We start from the raw sequence: 21,232 nt of genomic DNA, 5'->3' as shown, positions 1-21,232 counted from the left end.
CTAAATAATGCAGCACAGTAATGTGTGGACACGTTCAGTACTCGTAAACTGTCCAAATAATGCATGGGACAGCCTATAGACATGCACACAAACAATGTAAGAAGACACTGCCCGCCGCCCCCCTGTTCATTGGCCTGCACAGGAGGCTACTGCACACGCTCCCATCAGTCAGGATTCACCGATACACCCTGCAAAGTGATGCACAGATGCCTGTTCGTGACCCGCACACATGAGGCTGCACAACATCCCTTTCATACTTGGTACTTGAGAAATTCCTCTCGTAATATGTGATCACCTAGGCGCCGTTGATGTCGCAACAAGACATGAGCGAAGACTTATTTACAGAGCACGGAAGCTCCATGGTGGGCCACACCTGCATGTGTTTTCCACTACACTCCCCCTACCTGTCCGGTGAAGAGTTAATTGCCAAGTGATGCTGCAGAAATCCGTTCCAGAATAGCACAAGCTGCTTTCTCCCTAGCGACTCTAATGGACCATCTGTGACGTGTGGCTGACACATCACTGCACATAGCTACACACCATTGCAAGTGCCTCTTGCAATGTTCTCAGTGTTATACTTAAGCAACATGGCTATCTAAAATAATAACTAAATCGAACTTTAGTAAATTGGACAGTGTCCCAGAAATACTTTAGGTGTGCTTTCGTAGGAGTTTTCATGATGTCTCAGCTTGTGCAAAGAAATTCTTGCCCTAACAGAACCTTTTCACGAAAATAGCGCAGAATAACATCTAATGCACTCTTCCCAGCGGTCCTAATGCGATACCCCGCCTATCACATGCTACCCTTCCTGCTTAGAGACTCCTTTATCCCAGCGCATAGGATGTCTTGAGAGTGAATCGAGCATTATGATTGGCTCTTATCGAATTTACCCACCAAATTACTGATGCCACCTGTATCGAAGCACCATTCACCTTTTCTTTCATCTGCAGATGAGACTTTCAGCAGTAAAATTATTTTGCACAGATCGCTAAATTGCATTGACAGTTAAACTCGCAAAGTTGTCTACGGATCATCAAATACATACAAGACTCACAAGCATATTGGAAGGCAGGAAGATGTTTACCAGTATAACTACAATTAAATATTATGATTGCTGCTACAGTCTGACAAAGATCGATGTACAGGTAGTGTCTCCTCTTGACGGCTGTGCTTCTGGAACGAATCTCAGTATATATAGCACACATAATTTTCCGTGTAAAAAATCTCTCTCATATCCTCACGGTTATCGATGTGCTGAATCTATATGTTCCTCACGATAGGACACACAGTCATCTTTTCTAGTGATGCCACAACATAAACCACAGTAGCTTTACAATGGAATACATACACATTTTACACAACATAAGCCACAGTAACTTTACAATGCAATATATACACATTTTACACATACAGTGCAGTTATCTTTTATATCTGTACAGCATCCAAAAAAATTATGGTATGCCCACACGCACACTGGCTATATGTCACGATTCTCCTCAGTCCTAGGGAAGCGCCGCCTGCCTTTTCTTTCTTTCTACAGACGTGACTTTCTGTGGCAAAAAACTATTTTACACTGACCGCCATATTGTATCAACAACTAAACCTTGCAAAGTTCCATGCATATTGTGAAATACAGAAAGACTGTTACTCAATAACACGGCTCTGCCACTGATTACAGGAGGTCGAATATTAGAGTGAGAAACCGATCTCCAACCCTGCAATATATCACTGCGTATCGTGCCGATGTAGTAAACATACAATTCATATCCTCCGGCATACAAAATCATCCCTTTTACATCAGAAAGCCGTCAGTGGATTGAAGTCACTCTCAGAACTGTTGTGCAAAGACTGGCTCGTTCCTCCCACCTCCACCCCATCCCCCCTCGGTACAAACACGTTACTGTTTCTGTTCCAGACCTGTCTGCTTGCTCATGTTTCTGCACTCATCTCCAGACTCTGGGATTACAAAAAATTCAAATGGCTCTGAGCACTATGGGACTCAACATCTCAGGTCATAAGTCCCCTAGAACTTAGAACTACTTAAACCTAACTAACCTAAGGACATCACACACACCCATGCCTGAGGCAGGATTCGAACCTGCGACCGTAGCAGTCCCGCGGTTCCGGACTGCAGCGCCAGAACCGCACGGCCACCGCGGCCGGCTGGGATTACAAGAACACATGTAGTTACGCATGGGTTGCCATAATATTGTACCATTTTCGTTGAACTTCTAGATGTCAAGAACATAGCAATAGAGCATGCATAACAATATTGGCCCCACAACATAACTTCGAGGATACGGACTGGAAACTATTGAAATTTCCTGGCAGATGAAAACTGTGTGCCAGACCGAGACCCGAACTCGGGACATTTGCCTTTCGCAGGCAAGTGCTCTACCGACTGAGCTACCCGAGCACGACTCACGCCCACTCCTCACACGTTTAATTCCACCATTACCTCGTCTCCTACCTCCCAAAGGTTCGGAAGGTAATGGCGAATACCTCTTACGAGGAAACAGATGAAATTGTAGGAGCAGTGTCAGACATGTGAAAATTATTGTTTATTTTATGCCTTATTAATTACAGATCTGTCCAGTTTCAGATAATTAACAAAGAGTTCGCAATTTTGTAGGCAGCTCACATCTGTGGTAACAATTATCAAATTAATATTGCTTGGCTCTCTTTGTTTTTGATGGGAACTACCCATTACAGCCGCTGTGGGAGCGCCCTCGGCATCCACTCTGGCTAAGATCAGTCCGTAAGTTCGCCATCTAGTCTCAACCTTTTCGCTTCGACGTAAGATTCGCGTTGGTCCTCATCAACACTGTGAGCGAAAAAACCATCCCAGGAGACACTTTGTGCGCTTTATGACAGGCTAGCCGCCCCAGGTACTGCTGATGCAAGTTTGGTTGCCTACTTTAAGGGTCCGTGCCAGTGTGACCACGAGCAGGAACTCTTATCATGTCGACTGGGAGGTTGCGCACGGTGACGGGACGATTAGAGGCGAATCTAATCTCCCGCGAGTCTCTACTATGTACAGATGGTATGCAGGGAGGCGGCATCTGTAGGTGAAGAGAAGTAGAGAAGTGAAGGCAGGCAGCTGGCCCAGGGCTCACCTCGTACTCCAGCTTGACGTGCTCGCCGCCGCCCCAGGGCACGTAGGCGCAGCCGTCGCGGGGCGCCAGCCGGCCCGGCACCAGGTCGCCCTCGTGCCGGCTGCGGCACACGTACAGCTCCCAGCCGTCCACGTCGACGCCGGCCGCGACGGCGCCCTCGTCGGCGTAGCCCAGCGTCCGCTCCACCCAGAAGTAGTGCTTGCCCTCTGCGACACGAGCACACAGGTCCTGCGTCAGTGCTGCCGCAGGTCACGCTCATTCATCTCGGCCTTAGTGTAGTAAATCAGGGTGTAAATGGTACACGCTGTCAAAATTATACAGGCGGTAAATCTCGGTGTGCTTTGCATAAAAGTATAATGAAATGCCGTTGTATCACTTTGTTGTGTACGTAGTTCAGCATAGTCAGCACGTACGCAACTTTCCCACTAGAGCACGCCACGCTAAGCACAACAGCACAGGCGCAGCGCTCGTCCGGCTCTGCACTACGAGATGGCGCTGCCTTAGAGACGGACCAAATTCTGCTGTATTAATATGTAACGCAGCCAATGAGATTTCTCGTAACATAGAACCTTCTCTTATCACGGATCACACTCGTGCAGTGATACCTGAACGCGAGAGGTATTATAACGAGTATACAGACCTCCAATGAGTCAGTCTGCATTTGTGTCCACCAGTCTGTACCAGTCTGCATTTATCTGCACCTGTCTGTACCAGTCTACATTTGTCTGTACCAGTCTATAGTCAAGTTTCAGTCTGCGCCCAATAAGATTATCATATTCCTGTACATAGCCATGAAGAGAAATGTATAGACACTTTGTCAAGTATCAGAGATATGTGAGAATAAGATTAACGTACCAAGACCAAAGCAACTTCAGATTGTCAATTGTAAATAGCATCCAGAATAAAGTTACGTAAGGTTTATGCTTGTTGCTATTTTAATAAATGTGTGAGAAAATTAATCCAGTTCTGTTTAAAGTTGGTCACCGTCAATCTGCTACTCTAAGCGTGCAAGTGGCATTTCTATCGTCTGACCTAACGGCAGAAGATAAACACGCCACGATAAGACCACGAGACATATTGCTGACACTCGCCTACTTCGTTAGAGCGACAAGTCAAATAATCTGATGGTGTGTGTACCGAAAGTCTTACAGTACGCACACCACACACTTCTTTATTTTTGAATTTCTAAAAGAACGATATTTGCAGGACTGGTAGCAGACGCATTTCTGTTGTCAGCTGAGGGCACACGAGCTTGCTTGTACATCACCGACATCGACGCGGCATTCGGAGAAAGGTAAGGGACGAACCAGACCAATGTAAACATTGAAAGTACCGGGTGGCAAAAAGTCAGTATAAATTTGAAAACTTAATAAACCACCCGAATAATGTAGATAGAGAGGTAAAAATTGACACACATGCTTGGAATGACATGGGGTCTTACTGGAACAAAAAAAAAAAAAAAAAAAAAAGAAAAAAAAAGCAAATTTCACAAAATATACGACAGATGGCGCTGGACAGCAAAACGTCAGTGACTACGCATGACAATCGTGTATAAAAGCAGCTGTAATGAGGGAGAGAATCAGATACGCCAGCAGTCGCAGCATGTGGACGCTACCTGAAAAGTCGCTTTTAGTGAGGCTGTATTATCAGAATGGGGAATGTGCTAGTTCAGCGTTGCGATCCTATCGCCATAGGAAGGGGATTCGAACGGGTAAAGGTCCATTGAGAAATGCAGCTGTGGCGAGAATGATTTCGAAGTTCGAAGCCGCGGGTTGTTTAGACGATAGACCCCGTAGTGGCCGACCGAGCACAAGGCGTAATGCTGCTGTGACAATTCAGTAAGAAATGGAGACTGTAGCGGGTTCGTCTATGCGCGGGGAAGTCAGCGCTCGTGCAGTCGCACGTCGCACCGGCATTCCATACACTACTGTTTGGTTGGCACTGAGGCGTACCCTACGATGCTATCCGTACTAAAACCATCGGCATCATGAACTGTTACCTGCCGATTTAGTGAAGCGGAAGGCATTTGCGGTGTGGCAGCTTCAAAAGATGGAGGAAGATGACGATTGGTTGAGTAACGTGTTGTGGACGGACGAAGCTCTTTTCACGCTCCGAGGGTCTGTCAGCACCCACAACTGCAGAAGTTGGGCTACGGACAATCCTAAAACTGTCGTGGAACCTCCATTGCACGAGAAAGTCACGGTGTGGGTTGGATTTACCAGATCTGCCGTTATCGGGCCTTTTTTCTTCGAGGAAATGCGTGATTCTGGTTTTGTAACTGCTACGTGACGGGTGATAGGTACGCCGATATGTTACAGAATGGCATCATCCCCAACCTGCCTGATAAACACCTGCTGGAACGTATGATGTTTATGCAGGATGGCGCTCCACCCCATTTTGCTAGACGCGTGAAAGATCTCTTGCGCGCGTCGTTTGGTGATGATCGTGTGCTCAGCCGCCACTTTCGTCGTGCTTGGCCTCCCAGATCCCCAGCAGACCTCAGTCCGTGCGATTATTGGCTTTTGGGTTACCTGAAGTCGCGAGTGTACCGTGATCGACCGACATCTCTAGGGATGCTGAAAGACAACATCCGACGCCAATGCTTCACCATAACTCCGGACATGCTTTATAGTGCTGTTCACAACATTATTCCTCGACTACAGCTATTGTTGAGGAATGACGGTGGACATATTGAGCATTTCCTGTAAAGAACATTATCTTTGCTTTGTCTTACTTTGTTATGCTAATTATTGCTATTCTGATCAGTTGAAGCGCCATCTGTCGGACGTTTTTTGAACTTTTGTATTTTTTTGGTTCTAATACAACCGCATGTCATTCCAAACATGTGTGTCAATTTGTACCTCTCTACCTACATTATTCCGTGATTTATTCAGTTTTCAAATGTATACTGACTTTTTGATCACCTGGTAAACACCGGCGTGGCGCAGCGGGTATGTACTATCGAAACAAGCAACGTAAAAAGTCACTGGATTGTCAAGAAAGCGTCATCCGTTTTACGTAAACGATTAACTTCCTCTTTTACAACAATACCATAACGAAGCTCGTGATAGTAAAAAAAAGCTAACATCAAATAAAATGTATTTCCCTTAGAACGAAAAAAAACCAACTACCACGTAATTTGTTGTCAAAGCGTTTAATAAAATAGTCTTTTAGACTGAAAGGGCTTCACATCCTCCTTATAGGAACAAGTTTTAACACGTTCACGCTGGCGCCTACCACGCTCTACTGTACTAATTGTGCTGTCAACAATACATTAACGTACAAGTTATTATCTATCAGCCAGGCGCTACGAGCAACTGTGAAAACAATTTTGTGTGACCCTTCGACGAGAGAGCTTGCTGAACGAATGAGTTATCACCTAATTTATGATTAATTTAGTGCATAATTATTTTATGTGATCCCTCGTTGCTTTAAAAGAATGGACTTTCGCCGCTTTTAAAATAAAAGGTCTGTATTTGATAGCCGGCGTGTGTGGCCGAGCGGTTCTAGGCGCTACAGTCTGGAACCGCGCGACCGCTAAGGTCGCAGGTTCGAATCCTGCCTCGGGCATGGATGTGGGTGATGTCCTTAGGTTAGTTAGGTTTAAGTAGTTCCAAGTTCTAGGGGACTGGTGACCTCAGCAGTTAAGTCCCATAGTGGCCAGAGCCATTTGAACCATTTTTTTGTGTTTGAAAACAGTAGTCTTGGGCGACTGATTACGACCGCCATCCCAGGAAAAGCAGCGCCACCAAGCGTATGAATGCGCGCATGACGCCCCACAGCTAGAAACCCAATTCTCAGCACCGTGGAAAATTCGCGATAGTTGAAAATTACCTTAATGCCATCGAGAGCTAGGCTACCACCGGTACCAAGTGAACTGTGGGGCGCATACGCTTCGTCACATAGGTAAACGTGCGGGATATAACTGGACGATGCAGGACCGAGTTGATTATGCGGAAATGCAGGTCCAGCAGGAACTTGAGTCACAGGTTAAGCTTTTCAGAAAGGAGAGAAGAGAAAACTTCAATGTCCCTCTATCGACAGAAATGGAGAACAGGCTCCGATTATGGAAGGCTCAGAGAGAAATCGGAACTGTCCTACTCGTTTGCCTTATGTGATTCAGGTAACGGCGGATTTACGAGGTGCGTTCTATAAATACTGCAACGCATTTGTTTTCTGAAAGCATGTTGGTTTTATTCAGGATTCCAATACACTATATTATTCCGCACGCTTTTGGATACAAAATCCTATTTTCCATCGCGATCTCTGTTCAGTGCGACGGCTTTACGGCACGTTAGTGACATCTTCTGTATTTCCGTATAATTCCACTCTACTGATCGATATCGGAGCCAACGTCTGCCTGCATAGATTACCACCCACCACCCGTCATCCACGTACTGCGTCCTGTGGAGTGCACGCAGATGTCCTGACCAGACCCGTGCGAGGCCTCGCGTTGTCATGGAGAGGGGGAAGTCCGTTCGCATTTTCGTGGCGAAGAACACGCTCGAATGAGAGTGTCTGCACGTCCCATCATTGCAGAAGCACGGCCAGGCGCCGCGCGGGAGGTCCGGCAGGTCTGCGCGACCCTTTTGCGGAAATGACAGAAGCCTCGCCCAACGACTCGTCATGCTTCTGTTCACTGCCAGGTCTCCGTAGACATTCTGCAGGAACCTACGTATATCTGTGACACTCTGGTTTTTCGCCAAAAGAAACTCAGTGACATCCCTCAGCTTGAAACGCAGCTCCGTTGCAGACGCCATTTTGAAGACTAGGTACAGTGCCGCCACCACCGGAACTTCATGAAACTATAGGGTCTGAAGCGGGAATATTCCACGATGTCGCACAACAAACTCCTCATTTTTTCAAATGAAACTGGCCGCGAAAAATATGTGTTGCATTACTTACTGAAAGCCGCTCGTATTTAGCATCTGACTCAATGCCACACCAAGGCAACAAAAGTACCACCCTATGTGAATAAAACAAAATCTGTGAGTACACTCAGGATTTCTTGACAGGAAGGATATATCATGCATCCCCCAGGTGTACGGTTTGGGGCCCTTTAGGTTAACGTTGTATATTTATCACCAGACAGAGAATATTAACGGCAACTTCAGACTGATGACGCATTTAACAGTAATGAAGTACTCTCTGAAGAAATATGCAGACTTATCCTGATAAGTCTACAACGTCGTATGCAGAACGGCAGCTTGCTTGAAATGTTCAGAGAAGTAAATTTGTGCACTGACACAAGAGGCAACACGACCGCTGGATACTTGTAATTACTTATGTTTATGATAAGCGAAGTTCAGAAATCAAAGTATTTCGATGAAACTCTTAAAAATTAACGAGAAAAGTGACTTTAAAGTTTTTCGAGCAGCTGTAGTTCGCTATAGCTGGAGCGATTCTTCAGCGGTGCACATGGCTGTGTAATAAAATAATCGCCTAACACCTGCGGTAACTAATTACCTTTAAATCACTGAAACAAGGAATAACTTTCCTGAGGCCAAGTAGTTCAGTGGTGGAACGCTCATCTGACACTTTGATGGACTGAGCTTGATTCCTGGCCCCTACAATTTTTTAAACAAAGATGAAAGCTCTGCAACATTTCCATAAAAAATTAGAAAAACCGGCAGCGCAAGACACCGTTACTCGCTTGATCGAGTCTCATTCCAGTCTTTCTTTTCAGTTTTTTCGTTCACTTCAAATACCTACGTCATTCAGATATAAAATCATCAAATATGTGCTAATTAACACATATCTGTTATTTTGTAATGAAAAACGCACGTCTTCTTACATCTAATTACGTATCACACACAAAATTCCAGTTTTCATTGCAAATATACGCCCTTAATTAGTGATGCTTTATTGAAGATTTTAAAAAAGATTGTTTGAATTTAAAAAACTTATTGCAAGTAAATGTTTTATTTCTTTACGTGTTTTACGCTTCTCGGAAAAATAGAACATTCAACTTTGTTTAAAAATTTGCATTTGTTGGAAGTCGAACCCATAGTATCTACATGTTACGCTAGTATAACTTAGCCGCGTGGCCCGTTGGAAAATTGCTGTAGTTTAAGCGAATCAAAGTTGTTTTCGGAGGCTGATATTTCAATAGTGAACATCGCGTACCATAAATATAATAAATTACAAAAGCCCGATTGTCGAGTGGTCTGTTTGTCAGACAAGTAGTTACCTTACGCCCTGAGTCACAATTGGAATCAGACAATTCGAATAAATTCAAATAATCAGCAAATCGAAGAATATGAAAGAAATTCCCTAAAACCTGCTATACGAATCTCCCGCAGACGAGACCATACTGAGCACTACACAGCACCGCACACAGGTCCTCCAGCAGCTACTTTTCAAATGGTTCAAATGGCTCTGAGCACTATGAGACTCAACATCTGAGGTCATCAGTCCCCTACAACTTAGAACTACTTAAACTTAACTAACCTAAGGTCATCACACACATCCATGCCCGAGGCAGGATTCGAACCTGCGACCGTAGCAGTCGCGCGGTTCCAGACTGTAGCGCCTAGAAGCGCTCGGCCACTCTGGCCGGCGCAGCTACTTTTGCAGCGCTCCATTCGCGAGTAGGGCAGGAACATCCAGTAAGTAATACTCGTACACTGAGGCGGTAACAGTCATGAGGGACCTCCTAATATCGCTCCAGACTCCGTTTTTGCCAGTGTAGTGCAGCAGTCCGACGTGGCACGGACTAAAGTCGCTGGAAGTCCACTGCACAAATATTGAGCCATGCTGCCTCTATAGCTGCTCGAAGGTGCGGTGCGGGATTATGTGCACGAACTGACCAGTCGATTATGTCCCATAAATGCTCACTGGAATTCATGTCAGGCGATCGGGTAGCCACATCAGTCGCTCGAACTGTCAAGAATGTTCTTCAAGCCAATCGCGAACAACTGTGTCTTCCATAAGAATTCCATCACTGTTTGGGGACAAGAAGTCCATGAATGGCTGCAAACGGTCTCCAAGTAGCCAGACATACTGATAACCAGTGGACCAGAGGACCCAGTCTGTTGAATGTAAACACAGGCCACACCGTTATGGAGCCACCATCAGCTTGTCCCGTGCCTTGTTGATACCTGGCTCTATGCCTTCGTGGGCTCTGTGTCACTCTCGAGCCCTTACCAACTGAAATGGGGACTCATGTGACCAGGCCACGGTTTTACAGCCGTCTAGGGTACAACCGATACGGTGACGAGCCCAGGAGACGTGCTGCAGAGGATGCCGTGCTCTCAGCAAAGGCACTCGCCTCGGTTGTCCCCTGCCATGGCCCATTAATGCCAAATTTTGCTTCACTGTCCTAATGGATACGTCGTCATACGTCCCACATTAACTTCTGCGGTTATTTTACACAGTGTTGCTTGCTATTAGCACTGATAACTCTACGCAAACGCCTCTGTTCTCGATCACTAAATGAAGGCGGTCGGCCACTGAGTTGCCGGTGGTGAGAGGTTGTTGTCGTTGTTGTGGTCTTCAGTCCTGAGACTGGTTTAATGCAGATCTCCATGCTACTCCATCCTGTGCAAGCTTCTTCATCTCTGAGTAACATCTGCAACCTACATCCTTCTGAATCTGCTTCGCGTATTCATCTCTTGTTCTCCCTCTACGATTTTTACCCTCCACGCTGCCCTCCAATACTAAATTGGTGATTCCTTGATGCCTGATCCCTTCTTCTAGTCAAGTTGTGTCACAAACTCCTCTTCTCCCCAGTTCTATTCAATACCTCCTCATTAGTTATGTGATCTACCCATTTAATCTTCAGCATTCTTCTGTAGCACCACATTTCGAAAGCTTCTATTCTCTTCTCGTCCAAACTATTTATCGTCCATGTTTCACTTCCATACATGAGAGTTAATGCCTGAAATTTGGTATTCTCGGCACACTCGGAATACTGAATTCCCTAAAGATTTCCGAAACGGAATGACCCAAGGATCTAACTGCAACTACCATTTCACATTCAAAATCTATTAATTCACGTCGCGCATCCATAATGGCGTCGGATACCTTTTCAGATGTATTACCTGAACACAAATGACAACCCTTTTGTATCTGCTGGCCTGTGTGGCCGAGCGGTTCTAGGTGCTTCAGTCTGGAATCGCGCGACTGCTACGGTCGCAGGTTCGACTCCTTCCTTGGGCATGGATGTGTGTGATATCCTTAGATTAGTTACGTTTAAGTAGTTTTAAGTTCTCGGGGACTGGTGACCTCAGCTCTTAAGTCCCATAGTGCTCAGAGCCATTTGAACCATTTTACATCTTGCTATACTGGCGCCATCCTTAGATGTGCCACGACTTTTGTCACCTCAGTGCATGTCTGCAGCGCCGTGTGCTTCACAGTCGTCTGCGAAGTAGCACGTGTGGATCTCGATGCTCGTAGGTGCAGGTGTACGGGGCGTGCTGAAAATTAATGTCTCTGGATATTTTATATCAAAGCTCTTAAAACTTTTTAAGAAAACCAACTTCATTAACATTCTTCATTTTCATTCTTCGTGTTTACATATCTGTTTCTCTAGTGATGAAAATCGTTACTTATGATGAGGTGTGAGTCTTGTGTTATGATGTTGAGACCACGTTTCAGTCTCCACAATGGGTCGGGTAGGGTTCTCCAAAACCAAAAGAAGCTCGTGAGATGAAGCCAAATGTCAAAGCCAAGCTGATAGTTTTCTGTCACTTTGAATGATTAGCTCACCCAGCATTCGTGCCACAGGGACGAATGTTGGAACGCCTGCGAGAAAATATGGGAAGGAAACGGTCTGAAATTTGCCGAGACAATTCATGGCTCTTCCATCACGATAACGCACACGCACATATGTCCCTGTTGGTGGCTGACTATTGTAGAAGAAACGAAATCACTGTGCTGCCTCCTCCTCCGTACTCTCCCTTCGTGGCCCATGCAGAAGATTTGCAACGTTAGACGAGATTCAGCAAGAGGCGTACCAAGACTGCTTCCGAAAGTCTAAACGGCATTGCGAGCGGTGTATCAATTATGGAGGAGAGTGTTTCGAAGTTGACCATGCGCCACAAGTAAAACACAAGCGTAGAAAAATTTTGTGGACAAAATTCCGGAATTTTTTGGACAGGTACCGCTGTTTTGCTTCGCCTAGTAAAAGTACTACAGACTGATATCACTCAGAAGAATAAGTGGATGACTCGGTCAGCAAAACCACTAAAAAGTGCTTTGAATTAAACGAACGTCCGCCCCCGGTAGCTGAGTGGTCAGCGCGACAGACTGTTAATTCTAAGGGTCCGGGTTCAACTCCCGACTGGGTGGGAGATTTTCTCCGCTCAGGGACTGGGTGTTGTGTTGTGATAATCATCATCATTTCATCCCCATCGACGCGCAAGTCGCCGAAGTGGCGTCAAATCGAAACAGTTGCACCAGGCGAGCGGTCTACCCGACGGGAGGCCCTCGTCACACGCCATTATCATTATTAATTGAATGAATGAGTGAATACAAGCTTCAACTGACAGAAACACTAAGGACTGCTTTCACTTGAAAAGGAAACAATGAAAAACTCGGGACTGGACAGTCTGTCAACTGGTTTCATTCGGCTGCTCCCGGAGACTGGTTTCAAGGCAAAGAAATGGATGAATAAATATACCACCGATATGTAATACTGCAACTGACTCACTCAATTATTTTCATTCTTTTGCTCTCACAGACTGGTTTGACTCAAAAGAATGCCGATACATAAAGCTACAATCGAATGAGTCGATTGTTTTCCAACGAGTAACAGAATCGATTGTTTTCACTCGGTTGTTCTCATGACTAAAACCCTGGGAGAAACAAGTGTCTGTCAGCGACAGAGTGGTTTGTTGTTACCGTCACTGTAGAATATTTGACTTTGTTGACGGAGCCACACCACAAGTCTACTTGCAACGCGTCATTTCTAGCCAAGTGAACCACTGGAAGGCGTTTGTAAGTTTTGGGAACAGATGAAAATCGGATGGGGCCAAGTCGTGTGGCATTGTAATGCTGGAGGAGACGGTGCTCAGTGAGCAGAACAACTTTTCGAATTCGTGCTTTCAGTTTTCTGGGGTTCTCGCAGTACACCAACTTCGTTACTTTGCTCACCGCCGTGGCACAGTCAACAATTCGGAACCCCATAGCAGCAGAGGGTTGCAACTTGTGTCAGCGAAGCACTACCAGTTGACCAGTACTCTGTGTGACACGTAATACCGCAACCGATATTGAGAACAAAGTAAGGAATTCTGAGGCATCAGTTTTTAGCACGCTCCCGTAGAGAGGAGAAAAGCAGTGGCGGACGCGTTGTGCAATCGTCGGCGAGCGCAGCGCTTCCTCGAGCAGCCGCGACGGGGCGGAAGCCGGGCGCGCGCAGGCGGGAACTGCGCGCCGTGACGTCACGCGCTGCAAGGCCGCCCGCTCACACGGCTGCTGCTGCGCGTCTGCACGGACGTTCGCTTCGTTCGCGGCAAATGCGCGCGGAACCGAACCGCCGGCTCCTGTTCGACTGCTTCCCAGTTCTGGTTCCTGCTAACATTCTGTGGCGTCCACCATTTCCTGTGGTGGCCGATAAATAACTATCGTAGGTTCCTTGTTAAAACTTATTTCCATGTCGAATGAAATGAGTTACGAAATTCGCAGCCAGCCCCTGCCATCATCTGCTGCCTATTTCCTACGCTTGCTTGTAAACGTTAGTAAAGTCCTTCCAAATAGTGTAGGATCTCAACGCAGGTTCAGCTTCTCTGAGATCAAAAGTCATTTGCTTTCCAGTCTGCTTTTCCTCGTCATCAAAGGAACAAACCGGTTATCCATGTCTAGTAGTAACAATCGTTATTTTGCCATCTACTTAGTCAATAACACCACAGCATTTTTCAGCTTTTATAGCTATTCCTCAGTCGCCAATAGAGAACTTACAAACTACCGTGTGATTCCTTGGGGTATTGCGAGATACGAATTTGGAAATGAAGAGGTTTAAAATAATGTTAACGCTCGAGGAACTAAATGTTGCGAATTATGGAAATATTACGAAATACCGATTCACATCGTCTTGAAACACTGTTTGACACTTGCACTACTGCATTTAATCAGCTGACGCTCCTATTTGGAGTCAAAAGAATGTTCGTTGTTACAAGTCATCAAATAACATTAGTGTCAGCTGGCAAAATTATGTAGAGACATCTCCGTAAACATCAAAGGCTGTTCATTCAGAATAATTATTCACGTATAAAAAGTCATACACTAATTTTATGTCAAGCGACAATGATACTGTTTCAAGCACCTAATATTACGTTAAAAGTCGTTCACTGGAGGGTATTGTACCGATTAAATTTTACACGAAACATGTATTTGTCGATTCAGTATGACATTTTATGAATATCCTGCGACTCCTGGTCCTTATGCGTAAAGATTAATGTTTCTTGATTGAGATCCCGTTTTATGTTATTTCAACGTAACGCATAATACGAAAGTTATTTTCGATTGCAACTTCTTTAGTCAAGTTGGGGGACGAATTATTGTACCCAAATACAACAGTAGTATTGTTAATCTCGTTTGAAATCGTCATTCCATTAATTCTAAATAATGTGATGTGGAATGACTTAAGAACAATTAGTGTACTCCTGATTTAGAACGAAGTTGTTAAGAGTGCTTTGAAGTTTGTTGTCAATTCAGAAACTTGTTTTCGTATTCTGGTGAAACAAGGCTTACTGTGTATGTTGCCTAGAAAAGAGGGAGCAGAATATTTTATATTTATTTTGAGGTGACCATTGCGGGTAAAATAAACGGGCCTATTCCGTCTTTTATTTTTTACCTAGCCTGTTAAGCAACACAGGATTATTTAATGACTGGCACTATCAATATGTCAGTCAGTCATTAACAATTGTCTCCTACTCAAAAAGGTCATTATACAAACTTAATTGAAATCGATATTGTCTCGTAACAAGCTAAAATTGGTGGGTGCTACGTGTCAAACCCGCTGCCAGTTGATTTATGGTCTCTCTTATCTTTCTATAGCCTCATCTGACACTTTTGCGCAACTGTGGCCTCAGTATCAGATTTCCTTTATATTACGCAATACGTGCAACTAATCTCTGGGACTGTATTGACATTTTAGCGCGGGATACAGTGAACATCGCGCTTTAAACGATTGATTTCACACCAGCTTCAGATCAAAACATTTAGATAACTGCTTTTCGCCAAGCTGTCTTTTTATTCCAAATTTCCATTCAGTTATTCTCAGTTCCGTGCTGTACCTATTTTTTGTTACCCTTTTCGCTAATTCCACGTTATTGGGTCTTCCTATACTTTTTCATGAACTTCATTCACCAAAATATTTTAATTTCTCTATTCTCAGTCCCTTTTTCCAAACCTCGTCTGTCAGTCTTTTTCCTTATTTTAATCATGCGTAGCGTAGAGTACGGAAAAGAGAGGTAGTTAGTACGATAGTCATCTGTTTATAATTATAACAGTAACAAAATACTTCCGCATTACATTTATTAAAGAATACTTGTATTTTAGTACGGGTTCGGTTTCCAGATAAAACCTATTCGAGATCCTACTCCATTGACTTCAAGTGTGTCGATGGAAACAAGAGGTTCAAAAATGGCTCTGAGCACTATGGGACTTAACATCTGAGGTCATCAATCCCCTAGAACTTCGAACTACTTAAACCTAACCAACCTAAGGACATCACACACATCCATGCCCGAGGCAGGATTCGAACCTGCGACCGTAGCGGTCTCGCGGTTCCACACTGAAGCGCCTAGGACCGCTCGGTCACACTGGCCGCCGAAACAAGAAGAAAAAAATGATTGGCAACATGCGTTGTATAGGAGACTAAAGAAACTTTTTCTGGAAATTAAGAACTCGAATGAAGTTGTCAGTTATGGAAACGCAACGACTGAAAGGCGTTACAGAAGGCTGCTTACGATAAGAAAATGTTTTTGGGCAATTTCCGATGTATTCCAAGAATTGAAGTCCAGTACATTTAGCAGCTCTTTTCAGACGTACACGAAGAATTATGCAGTGGGTAAAAAAGAATGAAGTACAAAATAAGGTAATAACGTAGAATTATAAGAGATTCAGTAATTGTTTGCTGCTTCGATATGCCGAGTATCAGATGCCTGAAAGGGCTTTTACAATTCTTCAGTGTTTGAATGGTTAGTGAAAGCAGTGCTCAGAAAGTAGGAGCCGTAATGAAACAGTCCTCATAAAGGTGACGTGGGGCTTAACAGTTGTCCGCAAAAGCTCGTTAAAACAAAATGTTAGTTTTCCGTACAGATAAGTCACTCAGTGTGACCTGAGTTGTTCACGTAAGTACTTGTCGAACGGGAAATGCCCAATCAGTGTTCGTAATGAGGGTCTAAGTCAAAGGCGCAAGGAAAATATCGAGAGGAGAAATTAAAAAAAAGGATAGACGGAAAGGTCAAAACACTCCACAACTTCACTGTGATTAGATGGTGAGGACGTTGTAGACAACAACAGAGACTGAAGAAGTTCATGACCAATTTAAAAACGCGTGATGGCGTGGTGTATAGCTCAGAGACCAGACAGCGAGTGTGCAGTAAGTGTGTCACACACTATCTAGATACGAATGTGACACCAAAACTATTGTTATTACGGTACCGTATATTAGTGCCTCGTGAGTGTTAATGAGGCTAAAGTGACCAGACTACAACTGTACAACTGGAGAGTTAGAAAGTAATTCGAATCAGAGCAACTCTCGTTATGCCTAGACTGTACAGGAAATTTAGTGAAAGTAATTCGAATCAGAGCAACTGTCGTTATGCCTAGACTGTACAGGAAATTTAGTGCAAGACAAAAATATTTTATACAAAGGCACATCGTCACTGATGGTAAAAACGAATAGAGCGAGCAATCTCAGATCTTTAATCGACTGTGGCTGACAAACAAAGAAGCAATGAGGACTCTCGATCACTAATGCCATTCTGGACGGGGTGTCAGCACGTGGTAAGTCAGGTGGGTCGCCTTCACTGCCTTAGAGGTCTCGTGGTGGTCTTTAGGCTCGCGTGCATTTTTTTCTGCAGGGGGGCGGCGTGTTGCACTGTCCATTCAACCTCTTGTGGGGTAGGCGAGTTAACGAACAGCGAAAAAAAAGAGAACAAGTAAGCTGGAAAAAAAAGTCATCAGAGCGGAAGTTTTGCACCAGGTTCGAGGCACGCAGCTTTTAACGTGAACAGTGGCCACTCCATGGCAACAAGATACGAAATGTTACATAGCAACGGGACCCAGGAGGAAGGCCCGTATGATATGTTTGTTGCGATGACCACTGTGGGGCCTAAAGCGCGGAGTGTGATGTCTGGAAGAGGGAGGAAGAGACTTGCAAACAGTGTCCGTATGCCTCACCCCTGCGGCTTATCGCAGAATTATTGTTTTATCGCTGGACTGAAGGCTGAGCAAAGTGTCATGTAACGACAACTGCTGACAGATACGTAAGACGCTGACGTTGTCGGCGTTTACGGTCCTCGTTTGAGGCATTATCGACGGCGACCTGAAACGGAAAGTCCTCGAGGTCTGCACTTCCTCAGCAAGCTCGAAAAACAAAATCACGCCTCACTGTTGAACGCTAAATGTCTCTCACAGATCAGACGGAGACTTCTGAAGGCCACACCGTCCGATTATAAGTTTGGAACCGCGTGACCGCTACGGTCGCAGGTTCGAATCCTGCCTCGGGCATGGCTGTGTGTGATGTCCTTAGGTTAGTTAGGTTTAACTAGTTCTAAGTTCTAGGGGACTGATGACCTCAGTAGTTAAGTCCCATAGTGCTCAGAGCCATTAGAACCAATCGTCCGATTACCGATGACGAGAACTGTTTCCAAAACACTTAGACAACTTCTGCCAGAGGAAAATGACAACGTTGGCACAACCTGACGTGCTACACAGCAGTACACGGAAACATGCCTCATTCACTGCTTCCGTCATTTGCTTCGAACGTAAACAAAGGCAACGTAACCAGTCGCCAAACTTCGGTTCTTCAACACCGGTAGCTATGCTCCACCGTCAAATGGTTCAAATGGCTCTGAACACCATGGGACTTTACATCTGAGGTCATCAGTGCCCTAGAACTTAGAACTACTTAAACCTAACTAACCTAAGGACATCACACACATTCATGCCCGAGGCAGGATTCGAACCTGCGACCGCAGCGGCCACGCGGTTCCAGACTCAAGCGCCTAGAACCGCACGGCCACACCGGCCGGCCCGTCAAATGGTTCAAATGGCTGTGAGCACTATGGGACTTAACATCTGAGGTCATCACTCCCGTAGACTTAGAACTACTTGAACCTAACTAATCTAAGGACATCACACACATCCATGTTCTCGCTTCCCCGCCCTGGTTCAATTCCGGGTCAGGGATTTTCTCTGCCTCGTGATGACTGGGTGTTGTGTGACGTCCTTAGGTTAGTTAGGTTTAAGTAGTTCTAAGTTCTAGGTGACTGATGACCGTAGATGTTAAGTCCCATAGTGCTCAGAGCCATTTTTTTAACACATCCATGCCCGAGGCAGGATTCGAACCTGCGACCGTAGCAGCAGCGCTGTCGGACTGAAGCGCCTAGAACCACTCGGATACAACGGCGTTCCACCGTCAGATTTGGGCTGTTATTTAAGCTGCTGTACTCGCAGAAAAAGCTGCGATCTCGAAATTTCTGCAGCCTCGCGTATCGACCTAACGTGTTGTCCCCGAGAGCTGTGAATGCGCTGTGCAGCTCCAGTGTTGAGTAACTGAACTGAGAGCCAAGTAATCGCCCGGTGATGCATTGCAGCCATCGAGCGGATGTATTGAAGTCTTCGAGCGCGCCGTGTCTCCAGAATTAAGGTTTAGCGAGTAGCGCACGGACATGAACAGCACGTATACGCACGCGTACAGTATAACGGCTCTGAGCTGCCGGCCGAGTACTCACCAACCATGGCGCGGCCGGCCCGGACCCGCCTGATGACCTCGAACCTGCCGGGTGCTGCGCTGTGTCTTGTTGTGCTGTGGTGCGTGTTGCGCCGGCCGCAGCGCGGAGCGGCCGCTGCGTGTTTGGCTGCCGCCACGTGCGAGGTCGCCCTCTTATAGAGAGCGGCTGTCAGGTGCAAGGCCGGCGGGGCGGCGGGGAGTCGCGAACGTTGCGTGCGAGCAGAGCAACAGCTGCTGCCAGCTGGCGGGTCGCGATGGAAGGGGGGGGGGGGGGGGCGCTGTGACGTCACGCAGTGGCGAAACGACGCAGCAACCGCGAGCCAGAAGACGGGCTAGGCCGCTTCCTAGAAGCGGGCGCCCGATGCGCTGGCCCGGCAGGCAGGCGCTATCGACCGATCGATACCGATCGCTTGCCCTCAGCGCTACACCTGCCCACGCTGCCGCAAGTCTCGGTGCGGCTCCGTAAGAAGTCACTTCGTCTGACGTGACAGCGTCTCGGCCACTTCATAGCATATTGTTCCATCATTTTGTGTCCCACGTAAATAACTTCCTCCTCCCTCTTTATGAATTTTTAGCATGAACGTCTACGAGAAGAGACGCAAAATTACACCATCAAATAAAGGAATGCTTGCTTAGTTCACAATGGGGCGCCAAAAGAACTAAGCACGTTAGTCAATTAATGTCAATTTCGTATGCACTTATTTTAAAATTGATAGCTTTCGTATTGATACATAATACAATAAGAGGAGTATTAAACAGAAAAGTATGATAATTATGATCAAGTTATTTATCCAAAATCCCTTAGAGTTTACTGAAGACGAGGCGCGGGATGACAGAAACGTCATTGTAAAACTATTGTTGTTGCGCTCTTCACTTGGAAGACTGGTTTGGTACTACTCCCTCCTGTGCAACCCACGTAAGCCATGCAAGCTGCGTAACTATCGCAAGCTGCGTTCACTCGATCCTACCTGGTCTGTTCATGCCTGGGTATCCTTCTACAATTTTGCCCCCAGCCAAGTCTCCACACATACACACACACACACACACACACACACACACACACACACACATACACAGATGCACACACATACACACACACACACACACACACACACACACACAACACACTTACACTCTCTCCATTACGAAACTAACTATCCGGTCATGCCTCAGAATATCCTGTTAACCGATCCCTTCTTTCAGTCAGGTTGAGCTATAAATTTCTCTCCGTCTCATCTGTTCCTCGGCGCCCCCCTGTTGTGCCACATCTCGAAAGCTTCTGTAGTCTTCTTGTTTGAACAGCTCATCGTCCACACTTCTCGCTTTTACAAGCCTACATTACAGATAAATACCTTTAGAAAACACTTTGAAAGGTCTCTGTTGGATTCCTTTCATGTTAATTTCTGAAATCTGTTGTCATTTACGGCATCAATTCCTCTTCTAAATTTACTGTGGCGTTTCTGACTATCTGGGAGGAGACTGAGTAGTGGAACGTGTTACTTTTGCACATCAACAAGAACGATCTGACACACTACTACACTTTAAAACACAGTTTATATGTAATTCATGTCACACACTCGCATACGGAACCTACATCCGCTTTCTTTTATATACTGTATATGATAAGATAATGTCATCCCCCTTCCCTTCTGTGTGAGAGGATGAATGAGCAAATGTATTTCTAGTTGCATGCTGGATGGTAGCAGACAAGCCTGTCTGGTAGAGAACAGTAGGACCAACGTCGGAACAGGTAGCTACGCTTTCTGAAAGCAAAGAGGTTTCTATCCTTAGTATGGTCCTGTCCGTCTCTTGTCATGTTGGTATAGGAAGCTGCCCCTCTGGCCACTTCCGTTTGTATTTGTGAAGCACCCTCAGGAAGGGACCACGGCAGTCTGTCCGCGGCGAGCGTCTGAAGTGGTAAGATCTCCGGCTAAGCGTGTGTCTGCTAAGTCCGTAGGACAATGGATTTCTTAAGTTCAGCCTAACTGAAAATTTGACCACCTTTATTTCAGGTTTAGCTATAAAATATCTAATGTTATCTTAAATTGCAACGCAGTGTGATTCGAGTGTACAGTTCAGAATATTCCAGTAGTTGCTTTGTCACTACTTTGTGAGTAAAGTGGAACCACGTGTTGATCAGTAACTCTACTAAGATCATCAATCTTAAATGCGAATGTGCGTGAGATTATAACGTCTCATCTTGACAATATTT

At 45.5% G+C, this 21,232-nt stretch overlaps 1 protein-coding gene across 1 annotated transcript in view; it reads right to left on the bottom strand.

Moving 5' to 3' along the window:
* LOC124795711 overlaps positions 1-19,144 on the bottom strand; it is a 30,762-nt gene extending 11,618 nt beyond the window's left edge. The window contains exons 1-2 of the mRNA XM_047259792.1: positions 19,022-19,144; positions 3,117-3,322 (exon numbers count right to left, since the gene is read on the bottom strand). Of these exons, the coding sequence (XP_047115748.1) occupies positions 3,117-3,322; positions 19,022-19,028 (213 nt within the window). The 5' untranslated portion in view covers positions 19,029-19,144. The remainder of the gene's footprint in view (positions 1-3,116; positions 3,323-19,021) is intronic.
* Positions 19,145-21,232: the final 2,088 nt, after the last annotated feature.

The sequence above is a fragment of the Schistocerca piceifrons genome, chromosome 4 (genome assembly GCF_021461385.2).
Source record: "Schistocerca piceifrons isolate TAMUIC-IGC-003096 chromosome 4, iqSchPice1.1, whole genome shotgun sequence".
NCBI classification, from domain to species: domain Eukaryota; kingdom Metazoa; phylum Arthropoda; class Insecta; order Orthoptera; family Acrididae; genus Schistocerca; species Schistocerca piceifrons.
Note: the sequence above shows the minus strand (reverse complement) of the source record. Positions and strands in the feature narration are given on the sequence as shown.